This window comes from Chionomys nivalis, chromosome 24 (assembly GCF_950005125.1).
Source record: "Chionomys nivalis chromosome 24, mChiNiv1.1, whole genome shotgun sequence".
Classification (NCBI taxonomy): Eukaryota; Metazoa; Chordata; class Mammalia; order Rodentia; family Cricetidae; genus Chionomys; species Chionomys nivalis.
In genome coordinates this window covers 528,018-555,465 of record NC_080109.1, presented here as the reverse complement: position 1 = coordinate 555,465, position 27,448 = coordinate 528,018, and the positions used below count along the sequence as shown (strand labels likewise).

At 42.5% G+C, this 27,448-nt stretch overlaps 1 protein-coding gene across 9 annotated transcripts in view; it reads right to left on the bottom strand.

Annotated features, from left to right (window-relative positions):
* Dclk2 (doublecortin like kinase 2) overlaps nt 1–27,448 on the bottom strand; it is a 117,986-nt gene that overhangs the window by 10,637 nt on the left and 79,901 nt on the right. For 6 of the 9 annotated variants that reach the window (XR_009056269.1, XR_009056270.1, XM_057756742.1 and 3 more), the window contains 8 exons: nt 26,203–26,297; nt 20,638–20,713; nt 19,805–19,913; nt 17,724–17,781; nt 11,101–11,220; nt 10,768–10,914; nt 4,630–4,763; nt 4,187–4,264 (listed from right to left, as the gene is read on the bottom strand). Coding sequence is in view for 7 of the 9 variants with exons in the window: in XM_057756742.1 (XP_057612725.1) it covers nt 4,187–4,264; nt 4,630–4,763; nt 10,768–10,914; nt 11,101–11,220; nt 17,724–17,781; nt 19,805–19,913; nt 20,638–20,713; nt 26,203–26,297 (817 nt within the window). In the remaining 2 variants the exon portion in view is untranslated. The remainder of the gene's footprint in view (nt 1–4,186; nt 4,265–4,629; nt 4,764–10,767; nt 10,915–11,100; nt 11,221–17,723; nt 17,782–19,804; nt 19,914–20,637; nt 20,714–26,202; nt 26,298–27,448) is intronic. The other 3 variants (XM_057756743.1, XM_057756745.1, XM_057756747.1) reach the window with 1 other exon arrangement.

Sequence of the window (27,448 nt, the reverse complement as noted above, 5' to 3'; positions counted from 1 at the left end):
TTTGTTCCCCACCACCATTCAACTTTCTTTGTGCTCGGTCTCAGAAAGAACATATTCAGAGACACTAGTTAGGTTTTCTCAGTCAAGGCAAAACACTCTGGATGCTCTCAAGTGGGCGTCTTTCAACCCGTGCTGCTTGGCCCTTCCGCAAACACACAGGGTGTCTAATAAATGCTGGCACTCAACAGTTGATGGAAGGTGCCAGTGACAACACTGGAGGGAAAGATTTTGGATGTGGGGTGTTCCCATATGTGGTGAAGACAGGACTAGAAACAGGAAGCATGCTTAGCTTTCTTGGTTCACCACAGGCCCCAACAGAAAACTTAGAATATGCTGTTAGGATTAAAATTAAAATTCAGAAGGACAAGTCAGGAATCGCCTGGAAAAATGCAAATTTCTTAGAATTTCTCTGCCATGCTTTTAGGGTTTGGGTTTCCACCTTCTCGAAGGGCACAAAGCATGGAGTCCTTAGAAACAGATCACTTAGGGCGGTACCTAGAACGATCTAGGTCTGTCTCATGGCACGACTGCCTGTTATAGTCAAGGGAAGTACTTGTGAGACACCTGCCGGCTCACACTGAAGGCCAAAGGGCATCACTGCTCGCCTGGGAAGTGAGTGCGCACACACAATGCTCTCTCTCCTTTGCCCTGCTGCGATCAGTTCAGTGCTCCATAAAATGAGTGAAAACTACACTGAGGAACATAGTGGGATTCTACAGTTACAGAGCACACCAGACGGTGTTAGAAGAAGACATATTTAAAAAGCCTACTCTCAAAACTGTTCCTGTTACTCTAGTCACCTCCCCTGTTTTTTCCTGGAGTCAAACAAAGGTAGCTTATGTTAACTTCATCATTTAGCCAATACAGAGCTAAAAGCTGGAATCCATCTGCAACAGCCATGTACAGCATCTAAGGACTCAAGCAATACAGTCAAACTCAGCAAAAAGGACCATAGAGCGCTTAACAGTTAGAATCTGGCCCGAGGAGCAAGGCTATCAACCACCAGAGCTATGCGCCCAGTAGAGGAGCAGCCCTTGCAGACAGTCTGTCATGCCTGGTAGTCAGGTACAAACAGCTGCCCTGTCCGCATCCACACGGGGTTCATCACGCCATTTACACCACAAGGTCTGGTGAAGCTGCTTTGGGCTGCTTTTCTATTCTAAGACACTGTATCCCTTAGATGAAGGGGCTGCGTGTGTAGAACAGTCGATTAAGAAGACAGTCCCTCTTTCAGTGACAGATGACAAAAGGTTCAAAAAGGACACCGTGATAATGTCGCTAAGTTATTTCACAGGCAACACCCGCTATGGAAGAATGACAGAGAGAACCAGGGTGAGGTGAAGGCTAAGAGGGAATGTTCAAGAATCTGGGAACAACTTTACAGATGCTTTAGTCAGCAGCTATAGCGTATTCTTCCTCAGGAACCTTTGGGATATCTCTGAAAACCAGTCTTTGTGAAGATGAGGCTGATTTCGAGGTGCGGGGGCAGGAGGATCAAGCTCAAGAACTAAGAACAACAACAACAAAAAAATCAAGCTAGAACTAAAACCCAAAGGCTTTGAAAGAAGAATGGTGCTGCCATTAGAGACACTGAAAGAGTGAATTCCAGGTAACAATTCAGTTCAAAAGCTTTCAGTTAAAGGCACACTTTGTATAAGACAAAGCATTCTGGAGTGCTTATTTAAAGGACTTTAATATGGAGATATATGTATATAGTTGTTGCTTTATTTTTATTTATTATTTTTTTTTGAGACAGTGTCTCATGTAGCCCAGCATGGCTTTAAACTTGCTACAGAGTCAAGGATGGCTTTGAACTGAGTATCTTCATTGATTCCATGTCCTGTGTGCTGGGATTATAGGCATGCACTGTTGTTCTGGGTTTTATGTAGTGCTTGGGATTGCACCAAGGGCTTCATGTGTTACAAAGCCCTCTACCAACCAAGTGAGCTCCCTCCCCAGCCCTAGATACACAAGATTATGCCATCCATGCTAGACAATAATCATTTAAGCCGCTACATACTTAATTTTCCATATTTTTTTAATCTAAAAGTAGGTTGTGAAATCTGCCTTATGGTTGTGCTTTGAAGATGCTTCTATAAGTGTCTGATGTCACAGATCTCTCACCAGCGGAGAGGAAAAACATTTTCTTGAAACATAAAAGTGAGATACCGAGGGGGGATAGACACTAGGCGGCCCCTTCAGAACGCAGTGGGCTGTCCTAAAGAGCCCGACCTACCTCTCCGGCTCACAAAGCTGCTGCTGCCCACCAGTGATAGTGACATCCAACTTGAACCCACTTTCACAACAATAAAAATGCAACTCTCCCTGGCTGCATCAGAAACTATAAACACTAGAGGGAGTTGTGAGCATACATTCCCTAATTCTGATTCCCTCAAATCCCGTTTCTTTGATATCAACTTGAATAAAAAAAATCATTAAGAGGAACTCCATGTTAACTGGTCCAGATATCATATGTTAGCAAAAACACACCATCTTTCTACATTTGACTAGCTCCCCTCATTTCTGCCTTTTCCCATGTATTTTATGCGTAGCCAGCACTGAATCAGTCACGGACACCCAATCATTTGGTTTGGTCATTATTCTGTGCTCCATGTCTCTATACCAGCTCTTCAAGAGTAGACTAACATTTCTGTGTGGTCTGCTCATAGCAATTATCAATTAAACCACTGTTCAACACAAACTGAAGATGTGAGAATTTAAAGAAAAAAAAATCTAAACTTTCTTTTTCCAGGAAGTTTTCTTGACAAATGTTAGGAGAGATAGGATAAACTATTTTCATTTGCTGACCCAATACAACACTTAAACTCTATGGGGTATGCCTCAAAACTCCTAATGGGGAATCCTAATCCTCACCTGGACGACATTAGGAGGTGGGCTTTGGGGACACAGCCAGAGTAGTGAGGGCAGAAGCCTTCATGAAAACAACTGTAGTGTTGCTGCGAAGGTCCCTAGAGAGGATATCGTTCAGTGGTAGAGTGTTTGCCTAGCATGAAGCCTTGAACTCAAACCACAACATCATTTACAAAAAGGTAAGACAGTAAGAAGTTCCTAGAGGTCACCTTTTCCCTTCTGCTGTGTGAATTTGCACAAAGATGTCTGCACATGGGTCAGGAGGTAGGTCCTTACCAGACACCAAGCCTGCTGGTGCTTTGGTCTTGAACCTCCTGGCCTCCAGCACTGTGAGAATAAGCTTCCACTGTCAATAAGCCACATAGTTTGCGGAAGTTCCTTACAACAGCAGAAATGGAGTAAACCGCGGCAGCATCAAGGACGATGCTTGTGCATTTCCTGGCTCACCGGAGGTAGCTGCTCACCAGACGGAGTGGGGGGTGGGGCACTAGCAGATGTAGCTCTGCTTCAAAGCCTGAACCTGCCCGAGCAGTTGTTGAAACAGATCAAAAGAGCTGCAGCCAATGTGGCTGGCTCAGCCCCGGACGGATGACTGGGTTAGCCAGCCTGAAGCATGCCTGTGTTCACCTCTGTTCCCACCGGGTCAGCAAGTGGCTGCCAAGTGTCAGCTGTTTCTTTCCAGGCCAGCGGATGCCGGGGTTTTCTGTAACTCTTATCTCTCAGTTAATAAATGCTATGTGTGTGACTAGAACTACCAGAAAGAGTTTCTGGTTTTGCAAGAAGCAAGTTGAGTGCTTTAGAAATTTTATATAAAAATCAAGTAGTTTAAAACACTGCTCTCAAATTAAGTAAAATACCCACACCAAGGACTTAAAGAAGGATACCTGGATGATTCTGGTTTCTACTCAGAAATCTTTAATTGTCTCCTTCTTTATAACAAGAAGCTGCAAAGTCTAGAGTCTGTGTTAGGTACAGACTTCATGAAGAGCAGCCAAAGAACTCAGAGGTTCACACTCAAAGCAAAGACCTCATATTTGAAGTATGGTCAGGCTAGGAACAGCTCAGAGGCAGAGTATGCAGGCATGATCCCTGTGTTCAAGCACAATTTACATATATACATACACACACACACACACCAAAACACCAAAGAAAAAACATGAGTTTGCATTAGTAGGCTACAAATTAAGATAAACAGCAAAAGGTGTATTTATATCATTTTCAGCTGTGAATTTTATTTGTGAATTTTATTCACAAGCTTACAGTCCTTTCTGCCAGGAGTTCAGTGTCTGAGAATTTATAATTCAAATATAATTACCTCCGGAATGGTGGGAATCCACAGAGAAGTATGTATGTAATCACGCCAGCTGCCCAAACATCCACCTTCAGGCCATAACTGGAAAACAGTGAGGGAGAGTACGTAATGGCAGATCTTCTGAGCACGTGCCACACTCCTGAGGTACGGCGTCTGTTACTGTCACATAGGAGCTGTCCTCTGAAAAAGCCATCTGTTTCCTCTCAATCTAACCACAGTGACCACTGTCCCCCACCCCCGACACTGACCTAAGGACAGAAGTACAGGCCTAGGGCTCTTGGCCAGATAAGACCAAGCTATTTTTTAACATTAAGGTCATGGTTTATGTCACACGTCTCTGCTTCCCAGGCTTTCTTCACAGGACACACTGAGCACAAAGCAGCTAGGATAACTTACGTGCCTTCTCACTCATGTCAAAGTGTGATCCAAGACCAACAGAACCTCACCCTGTTTCAGCAATGATTTCTGGGGCCACGTAAGTTGGTGTGCCACAGACTGTGTACAAAGGGCCTTCAACCACTGTTGCCAGTCCAAAGTCTCCCAGTTTCAAAGACTTGGTCCCATCCGGATATTCGCACACCTGAAACAAAAACAAGCCAACAATCACTTTTTCCCCCTACCACAACTGTGAGTAACACCTGAAGAAAGTTCTTCTGGTAAGAGTACCATAGATTTAAAGGGTCGAGATATCTCTTCAGAGATATTCAACTGTGTGAAATTGGAACAATGCTATTTTCTGTCTTTGCAGATTCTGATAAACCCTGCACTTGCTTACAGAAGCAGCCAGGTACTAAGGGCTGCTGATATGGCAAGACAAGGCCCCAAAGCCAGCAGGAAAGGAACTGACCTGCATTTAGTGCTTAATGTCGTTCTTAAAATACTGGAGCGGACAGAGAAGGGGAGTTTATTTAAGAGGCTTGCATGTTTCTTCAGAGGCTGCTGACTTGTCTTCTGGGCAGCTGATGAAATAGGAGTATTATGTGCTCTATTTTGGCCCCATGTTTGGTGGTGAGGGTTGAACTCAGTTGTCTAGTTATGCTAACAGTAGCCCTACCACAGATAAACCCTGAACCTAAAATATAAATATTACTTGAAAAAAACTCAGAAGCTTAAAAAGAAAATGCACTTTGGAATCGAAATCAGCATGAATCTAAACAGGAACTTTGCCCCAAAAAATCTACAACCAAGAATCTATTCGAAAGGAACAGAAAAACAGGAACTTTGCCCAATAAATCTACAACTAAATCTATTCAAAGGGAACAGAAAGACCCAAACATTATACATATCTCTTAAAGTCTGCATTTATAATTTTTTTGTTGTTGTTTTTTTTCGAGACAGGGTTTCTCTGTAGCTTTGGTGCCTGTCCCGGAACTAGCTCTTGTAGACCAGGCTGGCCTCGAACTCGCAGAGATCCGCCTGCCTCTGCCTCCTGAGTGCTGGGATTAAAGGCGTGCGCCACCACTGCCAGGCTCACATTTATAATTTTTAAACACAGAGTCAACCAATCGGCTGACTGGTAGTTAAATAAATTATGGTACATACTCATAATAAAATGACATGTAGCTAATATTATTTTCAACAAATATTTACCATGAGAGTTATTGATCATATTATATAGTTTTTCAAAGTTAGAACTGTACATGAACTCCAATGCCCCAGCCTTAACAGGGCTCGCTTTGAGCAGTACTGAATTACCTTTACCTCCTCCTTGATATTTCTTATACTTGTAGACATATCCATGCATTTACAATGGCCACATAATTGAGAAAGATTTACCTTATAGTCAAGCAAACCTTCCTTAAGATATAAAAACCTAGAAATATTACAAGTAGCCAGTTTCAGAAGTCAGTGGGCATGTAAGTAGTTAACTTGGGGTTGGCTGCATAATCCAAAACTGGCCAGTCTATGCTGTCTCTTATATGTCCATTTGAAAGAACCAAATTTCAACAAATTTCAAAAAAATAACTGCACAGACCAAATCAATATATAAGTCTCATTCTTATATTTTTTAGACTATGTGTTTTTCCTCGTGTTTTACTACTGAACTGGACTTTCATTTCATCCACTATAAACTCTGGAAGGGGAGATATTTAGAAAGTGCTGTTTCCTCAACATAGCAGTTAACAGAAGCATCCACTGAGCGGACTGGCTTAGGCAGTCATCAAGAGACATGTTGTCTAAGCCTTACAGGCATTCTGAAGGCCCCTGATGGCCCACCTCCCTTTCCTGCGTAGCTTCCTCTGCGACAGAGCACTTCTTCCTTTGGGATAAACAGTTTCTCCCAAGCTACGGACGTATATTTCATGTTGGCACACCACTCATGCACATCTTCATGACTTTAGAGAGTCAAAGGAGTAACCGTGATGATTTTGAGCCCCTCTGAAGTATTCATCCCTCTGTGTGAACCTCACAACACAGCAGAAACATACTATAATATATAAATGATCTAGCTTGAAGCCACAGAGTCGAGATTCTTAGTCACACCACATAGGACAGCTTTCCACCCAGAGTGTTTAATGTAAACATTAATGAGAACAATCTAATATAATTGGAGTTAGGATTTATGGTGCATTTACTGAAACCCAAACATTAGAACCAAATTCCCTAAGAAACTGTGGTGATAAGAATACTTATAAGCATGATTTCCTAAATGTCTATATCATGAGTCAAAATTTCACTAATGTTACTGTTATTTTATTTTTACAACTCATTAGGTGCTGTTTTTATAAAACTGTGTTTATTTTAAATACTCCATTTAAAAACACCTAGGGGTGCTGGGAGGTTGTTGTCAGACAGTCCCAGAAGCCACATTTCCACATCCCCCACAGAACTCAGAGTCAGACACATACAGACAGAAAAGGAGTGAGTAGCCTCTATCTGCCGAGTTGTCTGGACAAGTGGTACTCATGGTTAAACATGAAAAGTATGACTTGGACAGAGAAGTAGGAAATAACAGTGATTTATCTGAATCATCTCCTCCCAATGCAGAAGAAAATACATAAAACATTAATAACCTTTCAATCTTAGCAGGAGATTCTCTTTAACTCTATAAGGAAAATTAAACAGCACTGTGTATCTATATGGCAGAGAGACACTGCTTTATGAATTTGAATGTACAGCTGGGGCAGAGCTCAGAGGTGGAGAGCTTGCCTAGCCTGCACATGGCCTGGAAGGGAAGGAGAGAGGGAGGGGAAATGACTGTCACAAAGAGACAAATGAAGAATACCAGATCCTAAAGCTTCCTGGCAGTTACTGATAGCCTCGGGAACTTCGCAGATTTAAATATTCTCTCAAGCACACCATTAGACTTGGAATGGGGACCACACTGGCCAAACAGAAAAAGAACTGCTACCTGCATTTTTCAGACAAGGAAACTGAGGCAGGTGGAACTCAGTTTAAGCTACCAAGCAGGCTTTGCAGCCAGGACCCCTCATCGTCACACTAAACCACCATGCAATGGGTTCTGTACATAAGCAATGCCAAAACCCAGGCAGCCTCATGTGCAGAGTTTGAATTTAAACAACTGTGAAACCCCAGCCCCGCCGCTCTCAATGGCCCAGCTCACACTGAGAGCTGCTCTGTCAAATGGCTGCCAGAGTGCACAGCTAAAAAATGTGAGAAATGCAGGTCCCGCATCCAAAGTGAATCCCTTATGCTCTCTAAATAAAATGCCAGCGCAATGATTTAGAAGGACATCAACTATGAGAAACCACACCTCTTCTCTCCCGTTCCCAGAACTCCTGGAAACCCTGAATTTATCACTAGTTTCCCACAGTTAACTATGGCAGGGCACCCCTGGGCTGTAACTCACAGCACTAACGGCCACCTCCATGCTCCCTGACACACGACTCATACATCTGCCCTGGCAGGGCTCTAAGTTATGACAGCGCTGCCAGAGAACGGGATGCAAATCAGGTGTCAGATGCCCTGCTGACTAAGAACTGAATTAGTTCTCAGAGAGGAAGAGAGCGAGAGACACAGGGGGCATTTACTTTTAGTGCTTCAATGACACTTTCTCCTCGGGCCGATGCCAAGTGATTTGGTCTTCCATGCTGGCACACATGCTGCTGGGACATGTGTATGTTACCATTTCTGGAGTCTGACCCCACAGCCTGGCTACATCAACCATTAGCTCTAACTATCGCCATCCCCTGTGGGCACCACCAGGCCCCTAATGCAGATTTAGGAGAAAAAAAACACATTTAGAGCAGAAGAAAAACTCCAATCAGATTTCCTGATTATCTTTGAGACAGAGGTTGGAGACATCAGTGTTACACATTATCCACACACTGAATACCTAGAAGCAGTATTCAAATTTTGAGACTGAGTGGCTTTGGCATAGCTCCGTGATAGAGTGCCTCCTAGCATAAGCCAGGCCTCAGGTTAAATCCTTAGCACCCTGGACACACACAAATTTCTGGGACCAAGGATGGAGGTACCCACACCTACAGTCCTAGCCTCTCAGGAAGCTAAGACAGGGTCATCTCAATGCCAGAATTCAGAGGTCAGGATCACCCTTGAAAACATTGCACGTCACAATCTCTTAAACACTAACACTCAGAAGCAATGTCTCAGATCCTAGAGTATAACCTACTGAGGATCTAGAGAATGGGCTCCAACACCAACTACAAAATTCACTTATGTTTTACATATACTTTAAAAACATAGCTGGAAGATAATAATTCATGCAGTATTTTACATTATTTTGTGTATGAAATGACATCTCATGGTATGGAATTTTCCGCTTGATGACATGCTGGTACACAGAAAGTCTCCTTTGTTTTTGAGACAGAATCTCACTTGGCAGTCCAGGCTGGCCTCAAACTCACTATATTACAGATATGTGCCACCATGCCTAATTTTCACAGTACATTTTTTTAATGCTTCCTAATTTCAGATCAGGGTTTTGTGGGTGCTAAACCTATGTAAATACCTCAAAGCAGAAGCCAGTAAGAAAAGAATTCTGCCTTTTTGTGATACCAGGGAGGGGTCCATATAGCATTGTTCCTAGTTTTCCTTATAAAGGAAAATGGATGAGGAAAATGTCCTTAAATTCCTTGCAGCAGGAGTGTATGTCAGTGACAGCAATCCTGATTCCAGGTGCACTGCAAGGCTACAGAAGAAATGTGGTGGTGTTATGTTAAACTAAAGAGGACTTGGGACAGTGTCTGCTGGTGGTTCAGCCATGGGAAATCCTGTGCAGATCAGAGTCATCTCCCACAGGACAGCTAGCTGGCAGGCTGTGCTGGCATTTCCTGCTGCTACCAGAGCACTTCTACTGTTAGCTACATTGTGCCTGGGTCCTTTGCTAACCAGATCCAGGCAGCCTGGAGGAGTCATAATCTGGAGCTGATCGCTGGCCTCTTACAATCTTATGCCGATCTTCCTGCCATGCTTTGTGTAACAGATGCCCATGCTATGGAGATGCTGCTGCCACACACGACAGAGGAACCCACTCTGTGGAACTACTATGGTGCTAGGTGACAGTACAGGAAGTTCTCCACGTGTGGTACTATCTCCCAAGAGCATCTGGGCAAGGGCATGCCTGACCGAAGTCCTGAAGAGCTGGAAAGGGAAGGAAGGAAGCGGCTGAGAGGTTGACCAAGGAGGAGCGCCAAGACAAATGGGCTGTGCCAACTCCTGACCTCACTGCTGTGCAGCCCGAGGTGGCAAACCGGTCTGCAGGTCAACAGGCACCCTCTGCACCTGTTGAGAAGTCCCCGCAGAGGACTGGGGTGCCAGCCAACCACAGAGGACTGTTTGCAGCTCCCACTGCCTAGCTACTGAGTGGGGAGGAACAACCACTGAGCAGTCATAGCTGTTCTGTTGCAGAAACTTAAAACGGAAAGATGATGGGAAATAAACTGTTTCCTGCAAAGAGGGGAGGGGAGGAAAGGGGAAAGGAGGGGAGGGGAGGGGAAGGAGGGGGGCTACTTAGTCTTCAAGATGAAGAAGATATGAGCGGATAGCATTACCAAATGAGAAACTGACAGTCTGGGTTAGCAAAAATAAATATTTTAAAATTTTAAAAGGAAAAAAGGAAGTCCTTGGGGTGATTGCAATATATCCGTTTTAACCATCATTTGTGTGGTGCCTGAGGTTAGTTATAATGATTTTTATTCAAATTCTGGATAGCTGAGTAACCGAGAGCCACCACCAGGTATTACTCCACACATCTACAGTGTACCTGCTTGGCACTGTTCAAGATGTTAGGGAGAGAAGGATTATGACCTCCAATCTACGGGACTTACAAATCCAAAAGCATTTCTCTTTACACATTAATTATGTCATATATTCCATTATCATAACATGAATCAAAAATAAATGAAAATGTATTTTCTAATGTCTGGAAAACAAAATGCTCATACTAAAAAAACCCATTAGGATTTTATGGGTGCATTCAAAACACCCCAGTCAGCTTGAACTTGGTTTTTTTTGCTTCCCTCCAGTGCTCTGTTCATTACTGTGATACTGGTTTACACTCTAATGTCATTTTTCATGTGTTACAGTTTTCACAGCATGGAGATCATTTTAAAGGGCAGAAGCCTGAGTTGGAAACGAAACAGCAGAGATTCTGAACTCACCAGAAGGTTCTCAGGCTTGATGTCTCTGTGTACGATGCTGAGGCCATGCAGGTACCTGAGGGCATTGGCCAGGTTGTACACCATGGCACTGCCATCTCTCTCTGTGTACTTGGTTGAAGAAGTAATTGCATCAAAGAGATCTCCACCCTGTAGGACAGAAACAGATGTAGAAAAATGTCAACAGTCCAGTCCAATTAGATAAGAAGGGGGTCACAGCAGTTTAAAGTAGATGAAGGAAGGGCCACCCGTGAAACAGATGAAGAGGCTGTAGGATACTTTCGGACTAGTTCAAGCCCTGAGATTGACGCCAATGAAACCTGTCTGCCTTCTTACTTTGACCAGTTCCATCACTAGAAAGAGCTCAGTTGGCGTTTCCATCTCCTCGACCAACATGATGATGTTGGGGTGTTTCACTCGGCGCAGTATTGACACTTCATTCTCAATCAGATGTTCCTGTCAAACAAAGGACACAGAGACAGACATCAAAAACAATAGAACCTTCAGCTTTGCCCCATAGCCTGATGGACACTAGATCATAGCCTTCATTTCTGATGCCAACAGTAGCATGTCTCTTGACACAGGACAACCAAACCTGCTTACGTAGTTCCCCCAGGGATAGGACAGACCTTTAATGAGTATCTCTTTGCCAAGACCCTTAAGAAACTGCCGTCTGAGTGTGCCCAGAAGGGCTCATTGTTACCAAACTGACACATACAGTGTATGACTCCATTCTAAGCAATGACACTAAAGACAGAGTTCACACAGCACTGTGCCTTCTCAAAGTCAGCAAGACCAGAACCACTTTCTAATTTCAGTATTCCATGCAAAAATAATGACTAGGCATATTAGAAAATTTGGCAGAAAAGCTCTAAGGTTAAAATGTTTGGCTGTGACCCATATAAATTTTAATTTTATGCTAAAATTCATGAAAAATAAGCTTTCTTCTTCTATGAGTGGGTATGAAGTCATTCACCAGATGGGTGTTCCTTACACTTCGTATTTCAGAAATCTGGAAGGCGCTGGGCCACACAGCTCATTTTAACTGTAACCGGCTCTGCCATAAAAACACTACCTCAGTGTTGCTCAGCTGAGTGATGTCGACGAGAACTGCTCTGTAGTAAAATGCTCACTTACAGAATTAAGAAATTATCCACAAGTTACACAGTGACCATTCTGTTCTACATGCTGCACGTGTGGATCCTCACAAACTTCAATGACAAATCCATTTGAATTTAGAAAACGCTCAATAAAATTTGCAGACTGCTCTCTTCAACATTCTAAATGCTGAAATAAGACTTCTATATAGAAGATAGATTATCATTTATCATCTAAATGCATGCATATGCACATCTACGTAGGGGAGTGTGTGTGTGTGTGTTCCGGCGTGTGTGTTGCTGGATTTGCCCTTTACCATGACTCTCAGAGCCAGATCTGGTGTTCTGACTTGGCACTTTATACCTAGTTTCAGTCACCATTTCTGGTTTTCCTATATCTTTGGTGCATATATGTGCTTATGTTTTTACTCTAATTCAAATACCTCCTGACGATAGCTGGAGGAATCAATTATAAGAAATGAACAAATGCCATGCAGAGAACAAAATCTACTGCAAACTCCTGCACATGCTGGGTTGATATTCTTGAGCACTGAATGTACTATGCCTATCCAAGAAGTCACGGGCGGGATATGCGTCGGCAAAGGATAGCAAATGCCAAATCGAAAAATCAACCAGAAAACGACTCGCTGGTTGCCAGGCATGGAGCAAAGCTCTTGTGTAACGTTCTGACATTTTATTTTTATTTCAGTCCTTGGAGTTGGGGATGTAAGCCTAGTATTCATGCCTCCAAGTCCACATCTCTTGTACTGGGCATCACCACTTTTAAAAGGGAACACCTGAGTGAAATTTTAAAGCTGGAACTTTTCAAAGTGAAAATGAAGAAATTATTTTGTTGAAAAGATAGGAACAAACAGTAGCATCATATCTTCAATGGAGATGAAGAGCCACACCAACTTTATATGAGGAGAAAACCTCTGTACTCCTTTCATGGAAGGGGACTGGGAAGGCTTTTTGGGTGGTGTAGGACCCTTGGAAAAGTACTAAGTCTCAAATCCTAAGAAGCCATGGCAGGGCAGTTGGGGAGAGCTCACTATTAACAGCAAGAACACTGAGACCCCTAACCCTGGAAAGCAGCCACAGAGGTCACACAAGGAAGACACAAAAGACCCTCCACACCTTTTCTACACCCTCAAGTGAAGGTTTCAGATGGAAAAGTGATGGTGGGAATTTGACTCACTCTACACCATGCAAAAACAAGAGCAGTTACCACCACTAAAGTAAAAAAGGTTTGTTTTAAAACTAAATAAATCTTGGCTTCCATCCCCAACCCTGCCATTTCCTCCTGCCCATTTTCTCCACTGTTAGGAGGATCTGTAAACTCACGTTCAGGGGCGGTTTAGGACGCCAATTTATAAGTGTACAGCAGGCCATGTCAGGAAGCTCTTTGTATGAAGTTAAAATACACTATCACATACTGAGACCCCTTCCCCAAATGACTATTATTTTCAACAAAAGGCACTCAAACAGTCACTGTGGAACCTCTCTCAGCCGCGTTAGAAGGCTACTGGCAGTGTTAAGTTCAAACACTGTGAGAGTATTGGGACATCCTCCATATAAGTTATATAAGCCATATTAACTTATTGCCCGTTCTTGACAACAGTCCTATCTAAGCACATAGTAAATATTTCTACTGGGATGTAGAAGTTGTTCCTCTGTTTCTCCACAGCTTTCTATTCCTGTCTATAAAGAAACAATCCTTTTAAACCTACCACGGAAAGCTAAACAAAGTACTAATATCAAGCTATGTGATTTTCTCTCCCCAGTGCCTGTGCAATCCACAGCAGATTTGACTCTGTTCTCCACAATATGTTTTTTCAAATCCTCTCTGCATAGAACACAAGTACCATGTGAACCAGGCTGACAATACTCATCTGCCTGTGAGGCGCCTCCCCCTGCCCTTGAGCTAAGTGATAGGCTCCTGGGCTGTCACCACCCTCCCCCCACACTTCCGGCAACCACAGCTCTCCTGCTAACGCCTTCTGTTTGTGGGCTGGTCTGGAGTAACTAAACTTAAACATCCAAGAGGTGTGCACCTCACTTTCCAGCAAACAGCATAGTTAGAAAGGCACCCCAAACATCACCCACCAGTGGCTTCACCGCTCACAGCTAGACTGATGAGGATAATATACCAAGGATAATACCAAGAAGACAGTGTGTTCAAATCACTGTGTGTGGTTTCTGGTATATGAGTTTGTAGTGGAATTAAAACAGTAGTCACTCAAATGCATCAAGTCCTAATCCCCAGGTTTTATAAATATTACCATATTTGGAAAAAGCATTCAGAAATGTAAAGACAGCCCTGGATTAACCAGGCTAACCCAGATGAGTCACAGCAGCCTTCTAAGAAAGAGGAAGGAGAATTCACACAGATGAAGGAGCAGCAGTAAAAGCCCAAGACTGTCAGTCACCACAACATGCTCAGAGGCCAGAAGCACATTCTCCCCAGGAACCCCAGAGAAAGTGCAGATTCCTGATTTCTAGCCCCCAGAACCGTGAGAGGATAATTTCTGTAGATGTACTCCAACAGCTCAAAACTAGCATAATATACTTTTGGGTTTATGTCCTATCTGGGTTCATAATATGCAGATAATGAATGCAAAGCATCTATAAGGTAAGGAGAGAACAATTCAGGGCTTCTTTACTGTGGAGATTCAGTCAATGCTCATTTAGGATGAGGGGATCTTAGGACAGAAGAGGATGAATCCTAACACGATACCAAAGCCTTCCATGTCTGTCAATCGAGTCACAAGGCAGGGCTTCAAAGATCTGCGTACAGGAACCCAGTGCACTCTGAGCCTCTGGGCCTTTGTTCAGTCCCTTCTGACCACCTGTCAGGTTTTCCTTTCATCATGACCTGCTGAAATCGTGCCACAATTCCAAGACCAGCGCAAACGTTTCTTCTGTATATCAATATGATGGGCATGTATGTGTGGATGCAGAAGGTGTGTGCAGGCCACAGCACTCATGTAGGGGTCAGAGGACAACTTCAGGCATCATCACCTTCACCTTGTTGGAGAAAGGTCTCTGCTCCAATCCCTCTTTAAGAACACCGGGACTGCAGATGCATGAGCTACATGACCTGCCTTTCCACGGCTTTTGGGCATTGAACTTAGGACCTCCGGCTGCATGGGAGACACTTTAACCCACTGAGCCATCTCTCCATTCTCCTCAAATGATTTCGCTCCGTGGCATCCTCACTGGATGTCAATTCCTCTTCTGTAAGCTTTCCTGGCGCTCACATCCTACTCAGAATTGTTATTATTCCTGCTGTGAGGTACCTACTCCCAGCATTGTGTCTTACACAGAGGACACACACCAAGATTCAAGTGAGTGAATAATTTAATCTAATGATGTTCATGTATATTATAAGAAGAAACAGAAGAAAGAATGAATGAGGTATTTCCCCAATTGAGACACAGAGGTGTACGGCAGATTGGCCGAAGTACAGGCTGCCCCCAAATTCAAGTCAGGACTTTGCCTCTGTTGATCTGCAGGAAACTATTTAACCCAAATCTCTGCTTCCTCCTCTGCCCAGCTGGTGTAAGTGTTTTGAGTCATGACTATGAAAAGTCCCTATATTCCCAAACTGGTGATTATTTTCAACACATGAGTTTTCCGCCTAAAACTCACAAAGCAGAGGAGACCAAGTTCCCCATAATAGTGGCTAGATGATCCCCTAAAATTTCGTAAACAAATTATGCTAATTTTATTAAAAACCTAATTTCACAGTGGAAAAAATCAACTTATGTGCAGCATGAAGTTTTTAATTATAATTTTATACAGTGTTGATATGGAATTTATTGGTCAAATATGCAAAATGTAAAAAATTCAGAGACACATAAGATCATGAGCTGCAAAAATAGAACCATATTCAGTAATGAGATGTGGCCTATTCCCATGTGTCTAGGCAGTCACTGTATCAGATTAAATTCTTGTATGCAATTATCTTTAACAATGAAAACAGCTGCTTATATCTTAGCCATTATCCTTAATATTTTTAAAGAAAATGTAATAGGGCTATATCATGACACACTGTGCTCAATTGCCTCAAAAATAGAAAGACTAACAGCCACATATAGAGATAACTACATTTGAGAATTAACAAAACCATTAGAATTATAAACAAAGAGGGCCAGCAAGAGATGGCTCAGCGGGTAAAAGTGCTTGCTGCCCAACCCAAGACCTGAGTTTGTTTCCTGAGACCCAAATAATGGAAGAAGACTGACTTAGGCAAGTTTCCTTGAAATATGTCCACATACACACACACACATGTACATAAACACACTTTACAAAACACATAACACAACATACACACACACAGATTAAGAAAAATGAACATTAAAGTGTTTAAAGAATATGCAAAAGCACGTAAGATCAGACAGAAGTAAACATGCAGAAAAGGGCCATCTTACACCTTTGCTGTTGACAATTACAAGAGAAAATAATAAATGAAAAATGTCTCCTAGGTAGAAGATTTTTCTAAAACTTCCTTAACCCTATTTAAAATTTTTAGTTGATATTACATAGTTTCATAAATGCCTACTAAATCTAGGAGTTTTGTTTTGTTTTTGCTTTGTTTTAGCAATTTCACAATGTAAAGTCAGTACTACCACATCACCTTACAATTATAAATTCCAAAGTCTTCTGGAATGCTAACAATGTTGACAGTAACACATGTCAGTTCTTTCTACACACACTGGCACTTTGTACGTGTTTTCCATTCCCCGACCCCACCAACCACTGCCTTGTGTCGTACACACTAACAGTCAACATATTCAGAGAAAGAACAAACAGAGACACAGATGACTTAAACATTTGTCCAGGGTCACACTGCAAGAAGTAAAGGCAGGAGTGACTTTATATACTCTGGCCCTAGAGTAACTTTCCAACAGAATTACAATTCGAAAACACAACTCTAAAGTGTCTAATGGTCACACTAAGAAATATGACAAACAGGAAAAATTAACTTAAAAGTGTAACAGTCCATTATATTTAAAATAGTCTACCATGTAGTAACATAGAAAAACATTATTGAGGTACTTCTTTTTATATTTTGATTTTTTTTTTAAACACTAAGTCTTCAAAGTCCATTGTGTACTTGAGCCCATAGCTTATTTCAGACTTGTATCAGTCAGCAGCTCCACCTGGTGTTAGACTACAGCTCCACAGTCTTTTCCTGTAAGAGACCTCCTACCACAGAGGGATCACCACAGGCTGGCAGCGTCTGTCTATTTACTGTCATCGTCAATCCTTCCTACCACAGTCTGAGAGCAGGACAGAGAGAAATGGGCTCTTGTGCCTGAAGGAGTCACTTCATGCACAAGGGACAAGGCCAGACCATTCCTGGCCTTGATAAGGAAACTAAGGTTTTCCTCTAGCCAATGGCAGCTGCCTCCTAAGACTAGAGGTGTTCAAGCTTGGGGCTCCTCTGGCTTAATACAAGCCCATGAACATAGCATCCGACTGGGCCCTGGGCAGCACCTGGGAGCCTTGTGTGAGTACTGAAGCCTTTTGTCTCTGGTGTGGGAACCTTGTGGGAAGGCCAACTCTTAGCATGAAAGTAGGTAACATTTAATGACCCTCAGTTCTGGCTTTTTAAATGTTGCTGGATTTGAGATGAGGAATCTCCCAGAAAAGAGCATTTTATATTTTTTATAGATATAACCAAGATCAATAAACTTAGAGTTAAAGTTGCTGGGAAACAGCAGGGTGAACACTATTACTTCCCTTGCTGTCACTGACAGGCCATCTCCCTCCACAAAGGCCTCAGGTCCCCACGTAAACGCCTCCCTCTCCGTGAATCCACACATTCTTTCTACGTAGCAGTTGCACATACTGTACCTTTCCACAGCATTTGGCCTTGTCTATGATCTTTAAAGCAAACTCTTTTCCAGTAGACCTAGGAATGACCAGAGTGAGGACCATTAACATTGTAAATCAGAATAAACCTTCCTTCCCAACTCCCTCTCCAGCACCGACACTTCCGTCCCTTAGACACAGTGTGGAGAGGGGTCAGAGGAGGAAGTCCCAAAAACGAAAAGAAAAAAACAAAGCCAGGCTAATTAAATCTTCTTTACATTAACTCATACTGAAGTATAAATCTGAAGACAGGTCTCTAAGAAGAATAAATAAAAGTAGATCAGATTAACGGGAGAAAATACTCAACAACTTAACTCTATACTTGAAAACTGCAAAGTCTTTGCACTTTTAGTCCTTACTTTTACTCAACACCTTCAGCAAGATCTGGCGCTAGATTATTCCCACCCTATGAAACCCCACCTGGCACTAAAGAAATCATTTACTGGACACAAAAATCTTAATCCAATACTATTTGTTAGTCGATATTAGCATACTTGAATTTAAACAGGCCAAAAAAAATTACTCAAGTATAAACAGTTTAACAGAGGCCATCACAGTATTCTTAGAAAGTATTCAGAAGACATACGCTCTCTCAGCGGTTAAGAGCATTGCCTGCTCTTCCAAAGGTCCTGAGTTCAATTCCCAGCAACCACATGGTGGCTCACAACCATCTGTAGTGAGGTCTGGTGGCCTCTTCTGGTCTTCAGGCATACACACAGAAAGAATATTGTATACATAATAAATAAATAAATATTTTAAAAAATCCTCCCCTTGGGTTGGAGAGATGGCTCAGAGGTTAAGAGCACTGACTGCTCTTCCAGGGGACCTGAGTTTAATTCCCAGCAACCACATGGTGGCTCACAGCCATCTGTAATGAGATCTGGTGCCCTCTTCTGGCCAGCAAGGATACAGACAGACAGAACACTGTATACATAATAAGTAAATAAATCTTTAAAAAAAATTCCTCCCCTCATGTTATAAACCACATTTCTAACAGGTCCTTGGAAGTACATTTAAATGCCTCATTGTTTTCTTGGGGAGCAATCTGTGCACCAGAGCTCTGTAAAAGACTTCAAGAACAGGGGTTTTCTTACATAGCAATATAGAAAGGAAAGAAAATCATCCTTGAAGATCCGATAGGATGGACTAACTGCAATTATCAGGACCTTCTAGAAAACCTGCCATAACTATAAAACTCAGCCGTTCGAAGCAGGTAGGATAGTGTTCTATAGACACAAAGTCTTTATTGTGCATCCACCATGACTTTCAGATTGTTTTAGAAGGCCAAGAACAAGCAGAATTGGTTTCTTCTGATCTCTCAGTCGTGGCTTGTTTATCCAGAGCTATGGGTTAGTTCAGCACTGCTGTGGAGGTCCAATGAGGTAACACAGTGCACGGAGCAGAGCCCGATGTGGGCCTTACAGAAGGTTTTCTTCTTCCAGTGGCTCATTTTCCTCCTCACTGTTCTCTAGGCGGTGGGTGAGTTCTGAATGTCCTTTAGACCACATGCATAGAAAACAATTTTATGTATATAACTGCAAATAAACTGCTTGGGGCCTACCAAAAGACTAGTCCCAAGGGCAGATTCTTTTAGGAAAGGGAAAAGAGACATTTCCCAGAAAGGCCTTTCATTCATGTGTTAGTTTGAATATTACTCCCTATAAACTCAGGGAGTAACACTATTAGGAGGTGCGGCTTTGTTGGAGTGGATATGGACTTGTTGGAGGAAGTGGTCACTGGGGTGGGGGGGCGGCTTTGAGGTGTCTTATGCTCAGGACACTGCCTGGTTAGTCAGTCATCATCCTGTTGCCTCTGAGTCAAGATGTAGGACTCTCAGCTGCAGCACCACATCTGCCTGCATGCTGTCATGCTCTCCACCTTGACGATAGACTGAACCTCTGAAACTGTGAGGCCCCTCACTTAAATGCTTCCCTTATAAGAGTTTCTGTGGTCACGGGGTCTCTTTACAGCAATAGAAACCCTAACTAAAACAATTCAGTAATTTAAGAATAAACTCCAGAGGGAAAACTGTATCTGGGGGGGAGCAAATCACAGCCACTCACCTGTCCATACACTCTTTAACAACTGCAAAGTTGCCATCACCAATGACCTTCCCGATTCTGTATTTCTCCAGAAGGGTGAAGGACTCAGAGCACCTGTTCCCATTCACACCTGCAACCAAGGATAAACAGAGTCAGAAGGAAATTTCTTTCATATCGATTCCTACTTACTTGGGAAATAATGCAATGCAATGCAATTATTTATAGGTCTATAGCGAAACTAAAGAAAATTCCTCAGCATGTTTCCTAAATAGAATGCCTGAATCACCAGTTTCCTTTTGACCTTGTTGGTTACAATGAATAAGCAGTCTAACAAACCCTGAAGTGCCAGTTAGGGCAGTCTAACCTAACCTCTTCACAACTCCTCTCTTAGGCAAGAGAAGGCTGGAGGAGTAACTCTTGAGAGTCTTTGGTTCTAGCAAAGGAAGTCCTATCAAAGTAAGACACTGTGTTGAGGCTAATTCCTGGCTCAAAGCCTTCTCAGAAAAGTGTGCTAGGTAGTGAGTTAAGATCACTTCCAGGCAAAGCAGAATATATTTGTGTTCATCTAACTGAGAGAATGGAAAAATACTTAGGAATTGTGAGTCCATAACCAGTAAGGGTACAAGACAGTAAGCCCAAGTCTCAGATCTGAAACAGGGATAATGTGGTTTATAGCAAAGAGACACTACACAGCCTCAGGTGACTCCACCCTCAACACCTAAAACTAACTGGGCTATCAGGTGGAAACATCATTTCCCTATTTAGGAAGAATGTGGCACAGGTGGGATTACAATGGCCACCAAGTTCAGGCAGATGACTTCCTTTATAAAGGTAATGATGAGATTGAGAAGCACCTTCAGGGCTCATGCAGCGTTCAAGTTCAGGTCCACCGTTCACATTGGAAGATGATCTGCCCTGAGCAGAAATCTGCTAGAAGAAGAAAATAACCATTGATTATGAGGATACATTTACAAATCATTAGCTCCCTAGTTCTTATGTGATAAGATGGTATTTATAGAATGTCAACTGACTGATACCAGAAATGATACAGAATTTTCCTCCTTTTTCCCTTTATACAACATAACACATTAATAAATGTATTTCACAGATACAGTCTCAATTCTCAATTAACATCACAAAAATTCATACTGTACTACTTTTTAAAATTAACTGTGCTACTTTTGACTTCAACAAAATAAAGCATGCTTTATGACATCACAGCTAAGCAGACACTAAAATTAGTGCAAATGTAAGTCTCAGCACCACAGAGAATTCTAATAGATTAAATCTCCAGCCAGCTCCTAGTCCAATCATTTTACTTCTAAACAACAAAACAGAATTGGTGAACAATCAGATTCTCAGGATTCAATCTTTTTATTTGTCTTGTCCTATTTTATTTATATTTTGGCACTGAAATTGAAAGTGGCTTCAGAATTGGTAGCACTGTACAAGAAAATATCTAAAAGCTGAGATGTTTAAAAGCAAATTCAAAGAGGAGACTAAGAGGAGGCTTAGAAACAAACGCAAACGCCAGGCACACCTTTAATCCCAGCACTCAGGAGGCAGAGGCAGGTGGATCTCTGTAAGCTCAAGGCCAGGCTGGTCTACTAAAAGAGCTCCAAAGCTACAGAGAAACCCTGTCTTGAAAAACCTAAATAAATAAATAAATAGAAAACAAACAACAAAACCTATTTTGTTCCCTACAGCTACCTCCGGGGTCAGATCATCCCCGGGCTCACCGGTCCTCTTGCACTTTTCATGTCTTCCATTCCACAAGCTGTTAGAGAATTTAAGGGATCCAAAAACTCCAATGGGTCTTTTTTTTCCCAACAAAATAAGCCCAGATCTTCAGCCTGGCATCTAGGCCATGGGCTGTCTCCCTCTCCTAGCCAGTACAACCCTAACTCAAATAATTTCCTTTATTTATTTGTTACTTAAACTTCCCAAGTCTAACTTTCGCTCTCAAAAGGCAAAGCAACAGTCCCCAATCTGAACTTTAGAGAACTGATATTAGCTCACCCCTGTAAAACCACTGAGTAAAGTCACTGATGTGGCACATTAATTCAACCACAGTTAGGAATGCTTTCCCTCCAAATGCCTAACACAGAGCTAAAATGATTCTCTAGTAAACAATTTTTTAATTTGTTAAATCATTCATTCCAAGCTGATTCCCTTGCCAATAAAATCTTTCCTAAACTGAAAATTGCCAGAGAAATAAAAGATCCAACTTAAGCTACTATCAGCCGGGTTCTATTTGTTTGTGACAGGTCTCTTGCTGTACATGTAGCCCATGTTCACACTGAACTCATGACCCTTGTGTAAACCTCCTGAGTGCTGGGATTGCAAATATGCACTGCAATTCTCAACACCCTAACTCTTGGTGGAATAAAGAATGAAATTTTTCTGCAGTTAAATCTCAAAGATAAATAAAAGTAGCCCTGCTGATTACTCCCAGGACTCTGAACAAACAGACTGGAAGCTGGGTCACCAAAATCTAAGAAGTAATAGGGACAGGGATCTGTGCACCACACGTCTAAATCTCATTGCCCAGAAAGAGGCTGGGTCAGGAATGGACACCTGTCATCTGTCTCCAGCGCTCAGAACTCAGGACTCAGGTCTCCATACTACTTCTGGGATGTTAGGATCAGCCGTGCTCAGCTTTCCTGCAAGCGGTAACATTCTGCTAAGTCCCTTTCTTTCCGAATGTCCTGATTGAGACCAGGACTCCCTAAAGCCCACATTTACTTCCACACATACTTGCAAGTCCTGCAGTGTTTACCCACTGAGTTCCTGTGGACCTTTGTAACTTCCTTACTGTTTATTTTAGAAAGCCCCTCTCCTCTCCTCTCCCAGTTCCTTGAAAACCTGCTTTTTACTGTGAGTCCGGGGTAACAAAAGGCATGGAAAGAAAACAGGAAATAGAACAGGTGGTGGAAGCCAGTTCTCTGACAAACAAAAAGTGCCAGAAGAGAAAGCAGACAGTGTAAAAGGCAGAGGCACCCTGTGGAGGGAGAGCGCACAGAGCTAGCTAGGTTCATGTGCATCTAACAGAAGCTTCCATGAATCACCCTTAGTTGTAGCTTTTTTAGCAAATGACAGCAACCAGTTTTCAACTCTCATATTGACATTTTTTTAAGTGCTAAAGCTTTTCAAAATCCCTGTATTGGGTTAATAGGAGTTATTATTATACTTATCCAATATATTCCTCTACTTGGAAACAAGGCTTTCATTTTTTTTTTTTAAAAAAAGTCATAATCCTGACCATGACTGACAATCCTATGAGGAGACACACGACACAGTTAAAAACACTCCTTGAAGCCTGCCTATGCCATGTCAGGGGCTGAAAGCCTGAAGTCAATGTGGAAGGGCTACAAGAGGGAGTCACTTTGTGCAAGATATCACTAAAATACACCTTCTAAACACTGAGCTTAAGATTAAAGTCACCATGAAGCCTGGCTCTCCAGGACCATAAAAGTTGGTTTTTCATTATGCTCTGAAGAAGGGCTGTTGTTGAACAGGAACATTTATAGAAGGCATAATATTCCCTGTGGTCTGGAGATACACAGACAAAGAGTAATGAAAACACAGGAAGCAGCAATGACTATTAAAAATTCTATTTCTTTTGCAAATTTTTTTTGCATTTCCCTATCCCTACTACAAGAATTACCCACATACTCACTTCATTTGAGATATGTAGCTTGTTAATGTTGATAAACAGAATCCACTGTGTATGTAAATAAGAAGCAAGACAGTGGCTAGCTTGACAGCTGTGTGGAATGTGCTGACTTGAACCCACCCATCTCTGAGCACACCTCGATAGACTGCAGTCAGTCAAAATCAGCTAGAACTCTGTCCTGTCCATGAGCAAGCCCTTCAAGTAAGATTCAGGCTTACTGCTTTTGAGTAAGAGACTGGAGGTACCATAAGGTCTTTTGTTAAAAATGTCCACATGCCTTCACTGTGAACTTCATAGTCTCTAGGATCCAGGGTGTCATGGTTGTCACTGCAGCAACCTCCGAGTCTAACTTCACCAGTTACTTCTAATGTTACTAACATGAAGAGCTTCCAGTGTCCTGTGTTCATGACCAAAGGAGCATTGAACACGAACACATTCGAATAAAGTTTGTACACACTGGTTTGCATGGTGAACCCTCACCTACCCTAATGGGTTGCAGCCCAGGAGACTGAACTATCCCCAAACTCACCAAACTAACCGAGTAACCACCATGTACAAACAGCATCTGGTATTCAATGCCATGATTTATTTTGTTAGGGCACCAAAGTCTTCAAAACTACTTAATCTGCCTCTTTGTTTCTGTTTCTGTCTAACAAAATCAATTATGTTCAAAGATGAAGTCACCACACAGTGTTTCTGGGGAAATGAAAAGTGCCTCAGAGTGGCCACTTCCCTATTCTGAAAATTATTAACTTAGTTTTAAATACACCAGAAAAGCCAAAGCTCCAGGGAGAAGTGGAAATGTCTAAGGTCAGCAGCTACTGTGGATTTACATTTCACGGCTTTGGAAAGAGGGCTCCAAGTTCAGGAGGTCAGAGAGTTACGTTTTAGCTCTGCCAATCAGGCAGCACTTTCATCACACCTCACAAATCTGGGAAGCCTTTCACCACCAGCAGACCCAGGAGACACCATCAGATAAAACATCAGCACACCAGACAGTTTATAATCGCAAGATGTTGGTGATATTCCGCATGGACTTTGTTCTTCGTCCTTTCAACCAGCAAGAACACTCACCACAAAGAGCTCCCAGGCTTAGACCTCTGCATCAAAACTCAGGCATCTAAAACCTGTGTGTGCCCTGACTCTGAAGCCTGAAGTTACAACTACCTTAAAAGTCTTGAGTTTGGACAGATGATGAATTAAAGTCCAGGGAGGCGCTTTCCTCATCTGTCTGGCAGTCGACGACACATTTAGTACTCTTTATTGCCTATCTGCGCCCCTGCCCCAAATGCCGTGATTTAAGGAGAGTATGTAACCCTGCAGAAGAAAGCTACCAGCTACATCCAAGGGACTCTGCCAAAGAAAAGAAATCACAGGCTGAGGTCAAGGACAAAGCCAGAAACGTAGGATTAAGAGGGGAGGGGGTTCCAAGACCTGAAGAAAAAAGATTGGCAGGGAATGGATGGTTCCGACTACAGGTGAAAAGGCTGGGAAAGAGAACAGAGCAGGAGAACTGATGAGGAGACAGACGGTCGTGACCTTCAAGCAAGTACATGCACAGGAATTTGGGGAGATCAGAGTGGAAAAGAAGGACAGCCTAAAACTAAAGTTCTGCATGGTTAGCAGAAAGATGGAAATGGGGGATTGCTGCTAAGGCAGCTAGACCCTGAGCCGGACCCTCCTCCTCCCATGCTGAACTGGCTGACCTGTGTGACTTCTAAGACACTGTGGGAATATAAGGTCTGGCTCCCAAAGTTAAGTCAAAGAAACAAGAGCTGTCTGGCATCCTTTTCCTGTCACTTGGTTCCAGGAAAAGTTAGTAGGCACCATTTTAGGACATAAAGTTAACCCGTGGAGAAGTCCATGGGGGAGGAACCAGGGCCTTCTGGACCTATAGGGGTGTGGATCTGAGGCCACAGGTCAGGTTCTTGCGCCTCTACAATGAATTACACAGAGTCACAGTCAATGACAGGAGAGGAGACAGTTCATTAAGGGAGACACAGAGGAGCCTGGAGATGTGCCGTATCTTCTCTGTGGCTCAGCACTCCGTGGGCAAGAAAAAAGGGTTGGGGTGAGGTCTGAGGTGACCTTTTATGGGTTGTTAGCGTAGTGCGCCTGCTTTCTTAGCTGAAGGAAGTTCAGTAAACTAAATTTGCCAATCTTTTCCCAGCTGCCCTTTACCTTTGGTACGTTAACCTGTAGAACCTCCTCTTCCAGTTTCTATTGCCCTGCCTCTAACCCAACTGTCAGCAAAGGAAGAAGTCACCTGATAGGTGGATACCCCATTCCTATCAAGCCTCAGGTGATTCTACCCTGAAGTGTACCTTGAGAGCAGTTAACAGTCTAGACTCTGACCTTTTAGCTGCTGGTGGGATAGAAATGTCCACCTACAATGTTATATTGATCTTTCTCCCAAGTTGTAGACTTCAATATAGTTAAAATACATTAGTGAAATTAAAATCATGATTGCAGAGGGTCTTTTGAGATGAATTACAGTGTTGTCCAGTGCTTTGCTGTTGCAATCCTCTACAATAATTAGAATAATACTTACTTTCACCACATTTTGTTCAACCCATCACAACCTTGTATTCTCACAGAACGCGAACACTGTGAGAGTTGCTAAGGAGGCCGGTTGATATGATGACAGGATTAAGCACAGGCTTTTCAAGCTCACAAACAAATCTAACTGTTAAACCACACAAATAACAGACTACATAAACGGGCCACATCTCTCCCTTCATACCTTCAATCCTCTGAAACTTCCTGGGCTGGTTGGAGAGGAACTGGAGGACTTCGTGGACTTAGGAGTAGAAAGCTGGCTGCTGGGAGTTCCATTAACTGGCCAGGAAACAACAAAGAGACGGCCATCAGAACTCCAAACAACTCCATTGTGAAAACACCAAGCACATGCACAAAAAGGCTCCCATGAAGCTTTGCTTCATTTAAAGCCCAAAGCAGATACAAATCAGCACAAAGCAAAAGCAATGTATCTTACTGCAATACAGACAAAGTCAGACAAGGCGTGAAATTAGAATTATTTGCAATAATAAGTGTCCCAACAATGATATAAACAAATATAGAAGACAATCATGGAATTACAGGTGTGAGCGGGAGACACTGTCCACACAACCTGCCTTCCAGAAAACATCGACAAATGACTACCGTGTCGTGAAGGTCTGTGATGACAGCCATTACAAATTGCCACTATCCATCTTTATCGTGATGTGTACCAACGTGAGTCACTGAGAAATGCTTATGGTTCTTTCAAATCAATCCAAATAACACATATATGTATGCGTGTGTATCTGTGTGTGTGTGTGTATGTGTGTGTGTGCGCCTTCCTTCCTTCCTCCTATTCTGCTTTTGGTGCTAACTGGGCTAAGCTTTCCATACATGTTTTGCACATGCTCTACCACTGAGCTACAACCCTAATCTTTAACTATATTCTTAATGGAAAGTGAAAGTAACTATTTCTTCTTATACTATTATTTAACTCAAGGCCATTAAAAGATAAATTATTCAAATACTTTTTTAATATAGGCTAATTATTTCTAATCCTCCCATTTTCTTCACAGTTTAATTTCCCCCATTCCTTAGCAAATGCTGGTAGTTTTCTAAGTACCACCTTCTACACCTCCATACACCTCTTTGGTAGAAAGCCAAACAGACAACAGCCAATTCTGTTTGTAGGGGAAGGTCAATCACAGACACGAGCCTGCAGAGTGTTGGCCAGCCATCACAGTACCCTTCACCCACTTCCAACCCATCATCCTAATCTATTTCTGCGGGGATCTCATGAAGCTTTGGTTAATATCTGGGATCAGTTGTTGTTCTCCTCTGAAAAGAACTTGTAATCACTCTTACTTCAAAAGCAATCCTCAAAAGCTCCTGCCCAAAGCAGATGAAAGCTGCCACTCATCTCTGTGAAAAGCAGAATCCACTTTTTGTTTTCAAACATAGGAGGCAGGTAGTGCTATTTTAGATCACCT